At 33.9% G+C, this 10,978-nt stretch overlaps 1 protein-coding gene across 1 annotated transcript; it reads right to left on the reverse strand.

Annotated features, from left to right (window-relative positions):
* Window positions 1-8,451: 8,451 nt before the first annotated feature.
* Window positions 8,452-10,132, reverse strand: LOC145312250 (uncharacterized). The gene is made up of 2 exons (XM_080151479.1): window positions 9,871-10,132; window positions 8,452-9,366 (listed from the first exon to the last, which is right to left on the reverse strand). The coding sequence occupies exons 1-2, from the start codon at window positions 9,886-9,888 to the stop codon at window positions 8,668-8,670; spliced, it is 717 nt and encodes a 238-aa protein (XP_080007605.1). The 5' UTR covers window positions 9,889-10,132; the 3' UTR covers window positions 8,452-8,667.
* Window positions 10,133-10,978: the final 846 nt, after the last annotated feature.

The raw sequence follows: 10,978 nt of genomic DNA on the forward strand, positions 1-10,978 counted from the left end.
GTAGCTCCTAGTGCATATCCTGAAAATTTTCCTTTTATTCCACCAATTTATATTTAGTTAATAATTAAACTTATATATATATTATTTTATTTTTGTATGAGACTAAACATCATAATGTAAACTCTAAATTGTCAATTTAGAGTATTGTATGTGCTATCACCTAAGCTAGGGGGACCTGGCAGCACCAAATAAACATTATTATTATTATTATTACAGGAAATTTACTTTAAGATCCTAGTTCATTAGAGGGTATTTGAAGCCTTCAACTTCTTTTTAAGCAGAAGCTAGTTGTAAGTAAATTTATTTTCCTATCGTGCAAAAAAATGTTTTTCGCTGTTTTTAAACCAAATTTGAACTGTCGTTTAAATTTACGATTTGCTTAATGTTACCATCCAAGGTGTTTATATGATAAAGTAAAATAATATCAAATAATCTGGAATAGTCATTTCTCAATAAAGCACAGTTATCACTCAGTGCACTTAAAAGTTTGTAAAAGACTTATTTTTCTAGCTTTCCCTGTGCATCATTGGATCTTGGATCTTGGCTATTTCAGATTTTTTATAGACCTTCTTATGCCACTTATAACTGTGTGCGGGCATGCCATGTTTGTTCAGCCGTTTGGCAGCAATAGATCCTAAAAAATTACTATTCAGATCTGCAGTTACTTAAAACACCCATAAACAACACTAATCATAATTATATAAAAGATTTTATTTTATTTTAGATGGTTTTACGCTGGTTTTATATGAAAACCTTAACTGAAAAATTATATAACTTTACAACACCCCTAACGTATATCTAGTACTTTTTGTATGTCTTAAAAAGTATCCAATGTCTATTTTAATATTGTATCTAAGCCGTATAAAATTTATATAAAAAAACAAGGAGGGTAACATCCAAAAAGCGTAGCTGAAGAAGTCAGACAGATATTGAGAGATATATAAAGTAACAACACCCACAATAAATATTCAACAATACATAGAAGTCTAAACAAAAATTCTCAAAAAATTACTTGAATACTTAAATTCAGACATACTAATTGTTATGGACGTAAGCTGCGGACACGACGGACGGATATTAATTGGTTTCAATTGTAGGGAAGCTTCGCTTCTAATTACCCAGAGAATCTAATTATCTACTCATAAGTTTATCGGTACAATCCTTATAATAAAGTAACAGGATGTCTGTCTGTTTGTTTGTGTGTCTGTACCGAAGGATCTCGCAAACTGCTGAACTGATTGGGTTCTCCTTGAATGAGGAGGGTACCCCCAAACCCCCCACCTAAAAAAAAATTTTATAACACCCCCCAAATATTTTTTTTCTTTTTCTTTTAAAATCTAAAATAAGAAATTGGGTTATCAAATTCGACTCCCCCCTCATCAAGTGCCCCTATAGGCCTCTAGGGGCGTAGCCGCTAGTACTAATTAATATATAGACAAAATAATTTTACAAATTTAAAAAATAAAATAATGTGTAAGAGGTAACGTTGTACTTTTTTTGCTTAGAATTAAAAACTCTTTTTGAAAAGATTTTCACAGTACACAAATAATTGTATAAATTCCATTTATATTTTGGATGATGTCATTTTTGTAAGATGATTATTATCATTTCTAATAATTAAGTATGCATGCATTCTGCTAATTTAACCAAGGATCGGCAGCTGCATATTTATATTTGTCTGCTGATTTTTACTTCTGGCGGCTTCAAAAATCTATAAGTAAGTTGTTTGATTAATGACATTCACCAGCCGCTTTGTTTTCGGTTTGTTTCATTATTGGCATTGATTATATTATTACTTTTCATGTTCTGTAATAAAGTGAAACTTGCAGCGGGCTAAAACACCGATACCCACATCCACCTAATTTACCCCATCCACTTCTAACCTTTAGAATAAACGAACTGACCAATAAATGAGTGTTCTGTTAGCAACCAAAATTGACCACAATTTTCTCCAGTCATAACATCCACAAATATTCTTTATTAATTGGCAACCTTCCTTATCTATTTTTTATAGGGGTGCTGAGCCTTGAATAAATTATTGGCAAATGACTCAGATTTTCGCAATGATTTTAATATTTATCAATAGACTTGCTATAAATAGTGTCTTCTTAGAACAATCAACTTTCTTATATTTATCCTGATAAAACATACAATGAAGATGAAGAAAGTCCCTCAATGACGTCATAAAAATGGAGGATGAGGAGAGGAGGAGAAGGAAAGAAAACCTTTAAAAAGAGATAGATAATCCCTCGTTTTTAAGACGTAACATTTTTTGAGGGACTTTCTTCATCTTCCATGCATTAAATGCAAATTCATGCTATAAAGATAAATCCAGCAATGTTACACAGATAGTCTTCAGTTATAGAATAGCTGGGTTTATATATAATGTTAATATTTGCATTACCTAACCTCTCTCATGATCAAGGTTAAAATAAATGTGGATAAAAAGTTGTTTATCTTACAATTATACTTTCAAATTGGTTTCTTTCTTTGTATAATGTGTAAATACAAAGCTAGTGTTACACTAAGGACTTTTACTTAATACCTAGTGTTGGTCCTACAAAATAAACAAGAAAAATACAAAAATTGTAATGGTTATAGTTAGTTATCACATCGTATTATAGACAGCTTTCCGCGGATATAAAAAAATAAATTTAGTTAGTCAATCCATTTTTTAAACGTCAAGACACATATGATGATATTTTTTTGACCATTAGAAGTGCCAGTAGTTTAAGGGGGGTAAAATGAGAGGTTCCAAAGTTTTATACATATTAAGAGATATAAGTTTTCCGGAATTGTAATGTAGGGAGTAGATTTGAAATCTGCATCAAATTTTAAGGATTTTTTATAAAATTCGTTTTTTGTATAATTCTTTATCTAAAAGCGGAAATACAAATTAAGTTAATTAATTTTGGCATCTGTGATTGGTGGATTTAAAAAATCTGCGCTCTGATTGGATGTCGTACATCATTCAACCAATTAGAGCGCAGGTAGTTTAAAATCCACCTATCCTATTGGTCAAAATTAATCAACTTAAAATGTATTTTCGCTTTTAGATAAAGAATTTTACAAAAAACGAATTTTATAAAAAATCCTTAAAATTTGATGCAGATTTCAAATCTACTCCCTACATTAAAATTCCGGAAAACTTATATCTCTTAATACATATACTGTATACCCATTTACACATGCATCTAAAACTTGTAATTTTGTAGCTTGGAGTTGTTCTCTCTCTCTCTCTCTGAACATGCATCTAAACTTGGTATTTTGTAGCTCCCCCACTGCTTGGAGTTGTTCTCTCTCACTCTCTGAACATGCATCTAAACTTGTTATTTTGTAGCTCCCTCACTGCTTGGAGTTGTTCTCTCTCTCTCTGAACATGCATCTAAAACTTTTCTCTCAAAGGATACAAACTTTTTCAATCATCAACCTCTCATTGTGCACTAGGACGGGGAGGTTTATACTAAAAATAATATTTATTTGCTACGTCATCCTTATCAGGGGCGTCCAAGCTTTTTCATTTGAGGGGGGGGGGACCGGGGGGGGGGGGTCAAATTTTTAAAATAAAAAATTTTCCAAATTCATTTGGGGGGGGGGGGGTAATCACCCCTTTACCTCCCCCATTGGACGTCTATGATCCTTATATAAAAGTAACAGGATAGGTGTGTGTCTGTCTGTTTGTACCGGAGGTTCTCGCTAACCGCTGAACCGATATGGTTTTCCTTTACAATGTAGCTTCTTATAGGTCGTGGGAAGGTTTAAAATTATTTTTGGGAAGGGAACCACCACCCTACCGTAAGAAATCGCCCCTAGAAAAGAAATTGCCGCTATTTATTACCTACTGGACTATTTTTTAAAACTGCAATTTAAATTTTTTTGTTTTTGTAAAATAAAGTTATAAGTTAAAAAGTTTGTAGATTACATTTTGGAACCAATCAAGCAAAATTCAAAAGAAACCCAAAGTATTTCAGCCAACTAATAAAATAATGTGGTTATAAATTTTAGATACCAGTGTAATTTACAGTCCAATGTCCCCTATATGGTATGCATTGGCTATAATAACTACAATAAGCAAAGCTTTAATTTTTTGCAGTTTGACCGTTAGAAAAGTATAAAAACTACTTCAAGCTACACAAATTTTTCCTGCAAAAAAATAACTTACAAACATATCAAGTATTAAAATTATATTTGTACTTGCGGCTTCGCCCCCGGCCTCTATAGTCTTTGCCCCAAGAGGTAATTGAAAAAAATGTAGTACATGTGGTGCAGCACCAAATAATTGGTATCATCTGCATCATCAAAAAAAAATTGATGGGGAATTCTTTAAATTTTTGGTGGTTGGGGGTGTCCAACCCCCCAAGGAAATAGCCTAAAACCACCACAGGACCAGTAGGTATATTCCCTGAGGAGAAGAATCTAATCGGTTCAGTGGTAACCGAGATCTTAAGGGACGGACAGACGGACAGACATCAAGCTACTTTGTATTATAGATAGTTATACATATCTTTGTAATATTTGTACCCTTGTTCCGATTTTGCACACTTTCCAGTAAGAAAACCTGGATTTATTTCATATGTGAGAAGAGGGAGGCGTATGGGTAGCTTTGAAAAAAAAGATTGATTATACCAAAGCAAAATATAAGGATCTACTGCAGTTTACGGTAAAATATTGCTGGTAAGCAATATTTCTAAAAATATATGAATTTTAAAGGCTGCTAACTGCCAAACAGCTGAACGTACAGATCATGCCAGCACACTGTTTTAAGCGGCATAAGAAGGCCTACAAATAATCTGGAATAGCCATAAATCAATAATGCATAATTATCTCGCAGTGCAGATAAATGCGCGAAAAAGACCTATTTTACGCGTTTTTTCTTCAGTGAAGCTTTCCCTGTGCACAATTGGATCTTGGCTATTCCAGATAATTTGTAGGCCTTCTTATGCCGCTTAAAATGGTGTGCGGGTATGATCTGTACGTTCAGCCGTTTGGCAGCTAGCAGCTTTTAAAATTCATAGATTTCTATAAATATTGCTTACCAGCAATATTTTACCGTGAACTGCAGTAGATCCAAATATAACAAGGATGACAACATCCATAAGTAGTGAAGCTAAACAATTATGAATGGATATCGGGAATAAATTTACTAAAGAGCAGTGTCATCCATATCATATTTGACAAAATAGGGAAATTACGAAAACTTTAGAGCCCCTAGCTCCAATGGTGCTATCCAATGAAAGTACTTTAGATCTAGACAACCTTTAAATCACGAGAAAAAAAAAAATCTAGGAATTGATCTAGAACCCCAATTAATAGACAAATCTTAATAAAACTTGGTGAAAATGAGTAGAATGTAGAATTGATTAATCCCTGAAAATTTCAGCCATCTATCTTGAAAAGGTTTTGAGACGGACAGACGGACATGTCAAATTATAGAGTAGCTTCGCTAATAAAAAAGATTATATCAGCCAAGTCAATAGTATAATATTAGCTTCTAGAGGCTACGCCCCTAGAGGCCTCTAGGAGCAATTTCTTTAATTTAGATTTTAAAAGAAAAAGTAAAAAAAAGTTTTTAGTGGGGGTGGGGGGATTTTTTTAGTTTTAGTTAAAAAATTAATTCGAATTTTTTGGGAGGGTATTTTTTTCTAGAGACGATTTCTCTCAGGAGGGTGTTGGTACCCTCCCTCAAATAGTTATAAACCTTCCCACGACTTATGAGAAGCTACCCTGTTAAGGAGAACCCGATCGGTTCAGCGGTTAGCGAGATCCTTTGTTACAAACAAACAAACAGACAGACAGACATCGTTCTACTTTGTATTATAGATATGTATTCCAGATCAATTTGAATTAATAATTAAGAATTAAGTTTTTGATGGAGGTTCATAATATTGGTAGGTATTCTAATGGTGTTTTATTTCGAGGAGGGGGTTATAAACTTTCCTAGAACCTATGAGAAGCTAAATTGTAAAGTATAACCATTTCTGTTCATCAGTTAGCGAGATCCATCGGTACATACACAGATCCTGGTACTTTTAAATAATGATACCCAAACAATTTAAATTAATAAACAGCTTGAAATTTTTAGAAACTAACAATAATATACTTAAAGACACTAGAGTTACGTAAATATGGAGACGATTCAATGTTCAACAAATTTAAAGCCTAGTTCACAAAAGACATAGGGTGACCTCTGAAAATTTTGGGTCGACCTAAAGAAGCTTTAGGTTGACCGATTTTATAAAGGCATTTGTCAGTTGTACTTGATTAGGTTGACCTCATAAGGAAAAAGGATAAGAGGATGAATACTCACCCCTTTTTCATGGTAAAATACTACTTCTCCATCCCTAAATTTAGAAGCAGACGAAAATCAAAAGCCGCCCAGGGCTTTTTGTAAGTCAATCATAAATAATAATGTTAATAAAAAGAAAAGCGATTTTTTAGCAAACAGCCGTGGGCGGTCAGAATCAGCTGAATGTTCATTATGAAAAAAATTCCCCCTTTTTAGAAATAGAAGGATTCATCTTTCATGAACAAATTTTTTTAAATAAAAATAAAATTCTATGTAATTTTTAATTAAAACATTAAAACGAAAATATCTAATCTAATATTCTTGCCCTAAATATGGAAATAGTAAAAAGTAAAAAAATATATTTTTTAATAATTTTTAATCCTCCCATTTGAAAAGTAGTGGAATAGCAATAAATTTTAGCGCGGCAACAGCGCTGAGTAGGCCTCTAGGCCCACTGCCTATTTTCGTCTTCTAGTTGCTTCGATTCCTCTCTTTTATTTTTTTCTCTATGGTTGACCTACAGAATAAATCGGTCGATCTCTAAAAGTTGTTAATGAACTGGGCATAAGTGTTTTGAGAATAAGATAATGGAGATAAATTTATTTACCTCTCTAATGATGATTAACACGATTACCCCTTCCGTAGATTAAAATTAGTGGTTGAAAATTTGTGACATTTCTAGTTTGAAACCAACTACACTGTTTTCTGTTTAGTTACACGTTCAAATTGAAAGAAGACAAGAATTTTCTATAATTAGGGCCGGTCCGTCCGTCCGTAATAATAGTTACTTTTTTTTCGATAATTTAGACATGTTAGAAATGTCATATTCATTTCAAACTATGCATGCTGATTCCTATAACAGTTAGTACGATTTAGGAAGTGGAGCAACTCTATAATCTTTACAACAAATAATGAACAAAGTTTAAGAAAAAATTAATTGAACATCTTACAATTTAACACGCAAGATATGTTCCAATGAATTATATCCTCTTAGAATCATCTTTTGATTTATAAAATATAAATTAGGATTCGTGACGCAAAAATAATACTAAAATTTTCAAAATTGAAAAAAAATCTGAGAGGTTTACTCCAATATGCTTTTTAAAACAACTAGAGACCTGACTTTGAATATAAAATGACATAAATCAGACATATCTTTGAATATAAAATTATATAGGTCAGACTTGTCTTTGAATATTATTAATACAGAGACAATATTAATACGTTGAATTGTAATTGATTTAAAAATTTTATTTATAAAATCAAAGCTTTTCTACAATTACAGTCTGTATATCTGAAAGTAACAGTTACAAACTTAGCATGATGATATCCATGAGTTACCATTAACAATCAGACCTCCTATTTTTAATTTCAACAAAGCATTTAATGTGACCAAAATACTAAAATATACTACATATGCAACCTTCTATGAAATACAGGTGTTCACGTCAATTTTAGGTTCCATAATGATACTGCAAGTCCTGATCGTCCAGATCTCTAGCATATTTTAAATGTCTCAGAATAAGATAACGTAGATATTAAACTTTGGGTACCAGTGTAATTTACATTCAAATTTCCCCTCTCTGCCTGATTAATTTTTGCCAACGAATAACATAAAACAAGGATGACAACATCCATAAAAGCGAAGCTCTAAAATCAGAAGGAAGGACAAACTATCAATAACTCTTGTAGAGTGTCAGAACTTATTAAACAGAGCATTAATTTCTAAGTATAAACAAAATTTTACATAATTTTTTTTGTTGCAAAATTGCGTAAATACAGGATACTGTAAAAGGCATACATTCATTCTTAGGTTTTTATTATAGATATGTTTGCTTATAATATTTTACCTTGTTGTCATGGGAATCATTATTTCAAAGATCAGATGAATAGGATAATTATATGATACAAAAAGTTGTTATACAAAATTAAAAAATCAACATGTTTTAAATTGACGTACTTATTTTCAGATAACGATGAAAGAGTTGCTACGCTTCCTAAAACGTACCTTACTGTTATTTTACGCTTCTTAAATCGTGCCTAACTGTAATAGGAATCATCATGCAAAGTACGAAATTGATAGGACAACTCTAACATGTTTATGAATGAAATGAATGAAGAGCTATCTGTTACACTAACATAATAACAAAAAAAGAAAAGACAAGTTTAAATTTTAATTTTTTATTTAAAAATTTAAAAACGAAAGCATTTACGGTGTTACAATGTTGGTTGAGTGGTTGTGTCTGTCTAGAGACACCGGGTGACAAAAAAGTTTTCTGCATAAATCCATGAACTGGCTTGCATGCCCACTCTAGCTGCATTTAGAATTATTCATAAAGGTACTTGGTCAGTAAGTATTTTCTTTTGGGCGTTGCAAGTGTTTAACCCCAGTAGGCATAACCGTAGGGAGCATATCCGTAACCTCTGTATCCGTATCTGTAGGGGTATCCATAGGATCTGTAGCCGTAGTATCCGTAGTGGGCATCGGCATCGGCATCAGCATCGGCAGCGGGCTCGGCATCAGCGGATCTCTTGCCAAGATATCTGTAGCCAGCATATCCGTAGGGATAAGAGTAGGCAGAGTAGGCATAGGGAGCATAGGTGCGAGCAGCATATCCGTAATGGGGGTAGCCATAGCCGTAGGCGGAGTACAGGAGAGCGGGGTCAGCATCGGCCTTGGCGTCAGCCTCGGGCTCGGCATCAGCGGATCTCTTGCCTAGATATCTGTAGCCAGCATATCCGTAGGGATAAGAGTAGGCGGAGTGGGCATAGGGAGCATAGGCATGAGCGGCATATCCGTAACCGGCATAGGGGTAGCCATAGCCGTAGGCGGAGTACAGGAGAGCGGGGTCAGCATCGGCCTTGGCATCAGCCTCGGGCTCGGCATCAGCGGATCTCTTGCCTAGGTATCTGTAGCCAGCATATCCGTAGGGATAAGAGTAGGCGGAGTAGGCATAGGGAGCATAGGCATGAGCGGCGTAGGGGTAGCCGTAGCCGTAGGCAGAGTACAGCAGAGCGGGGTCAGCATCGGCCTTGGCGTCAGCATCGGGGGCGGCGTAGGCAGCAGCTAGCACGCAAGCCTAAATAAAAAATAATAATATTAAAACTTTTAGTCTAATTAAGATTAGGTTATATATAGTATATATATTTCTACACACATAGTTTTAATTATCGTTTGAAGAGAAACAATTTGTAATGTCCTAATAAATTTGAAAAGGTTCTATTTTGTTTGTAAGTTAATCTCTTATATAAATTGTCAAATTGAAATAATTGTTAGTGTTTGTAAAAAAAATATGTCCATTAGGCTATTTCAAGTGATTAATGGCTTAGAATTTACATGGCCTTGCATATGTTTAATCAACATCTTAGATATCATAGACAATATTATAAATTATAATGAAAAAGCTAAATTCCATTACAAAATTATGTGGCATTCCCATTTAAATAAAAAGACATTGTAAGCTTGGAAAGACTGCTTGGAGAGTAGCTTTGATAGAAAGTAAGACAATTGACGAGAGAAAAATGAAATGTAGAGAAAATAGGTTCTCTACCTATCATTTTAACAGTATTAAAAAAATACTTACGAAAACGATGGACTTCATATTGTTGTTTGTCTACCCAGTCTTCAACCAGACAGTGAAGTGCCAGTGATGTCCAGCTCTTTTTATACCAAAACTCTGACACACCCCACAAAAAAAAAACCTTCCACCATCCTCCCTCAACCCCCATGTTACAATATGTGAAAAAAAGCGCCAGCCTCCTTATTTTCCAATGAAAAAAGTATTGGTCCCTACCAAATTTACCCCCTTAAACAGAACTGTGACATTTAGTCGGTGAATAAAAGCCTGCCGCGACGCGGTATCTGCGCGTAGGATGAATATTTAGAGGGGCCCCCAATAACTTAGCCGGGGGCGCGGGTATAATAAGACCGGGTTGCTAATCCCCCCCCCCCCCGCGTAGCACACACAAGCCTTCATTTAAACCATAAAAGTAAAATTTCTCTATGCTTTCCCATTGGATATAGGATATCTGTGGATATATTGACAACAGAATATTTGATGTCAAATTAGCTTGCTTGCAAGGACCTCATTTATTGGTCAGTTCGTTCATCCAGTATTAGGGGATGGGATGGAGTGTATATTAACCAGCTGCAAGTATAACTTTATCAGAGTACATGGAAATCTGGAGCAACATCCATGTAATTATAAATCGATTGTTGTCCCCCCATCCTCTCCCCCACACTTTCTATATTGGTTTCTCCTTCTCTTTTTCATATATTTTCTCCTTAATTAATGTTTGAAAGTTCTTCCTGCTTGTAAAGCAATTTTAGTAACAAAGCTTCTCTATAATAAAATTTATTTTTCTATACATTTTTAAAACTTTAGGTTTATTTTTTATAGATTTGAAACTAATGTCTTTAAGTTACTGAAATGTTGAAAAAGTAAATAAAAGTGTATTATTTGATTTGCTTTTTGGATAATTTTTTTCGTTAAAAAAATCTAAAAATGTTTATTTTTTGCTGCGCTTTTTAGTGTCCTTTCTAAATTTTCTCTCCTGAAATTTATTTATTAGTTTTTTATCTTCTCTTTTACTATCAGGTCCCCCTCGAGAGAAAGTTATCAGATTGCGCGCATAACACAGACCAACCAACAGATCAACACACAGACACACACACGTGCATCTATATGGTTT

This window comes from Acartia tonsa, chromosome 2 (assembly GCF_053477335.1).
Source record: "Acartia tonsa isolate MP-2025a chromosome 2, ASM5347733v1, whole genome shotgun sequence".
NCBI lineage: Eukaryota > Metazoa > Arthropoda > Copepoda > Calanoida > Acartiidae > Acartia > Acartia tonsa.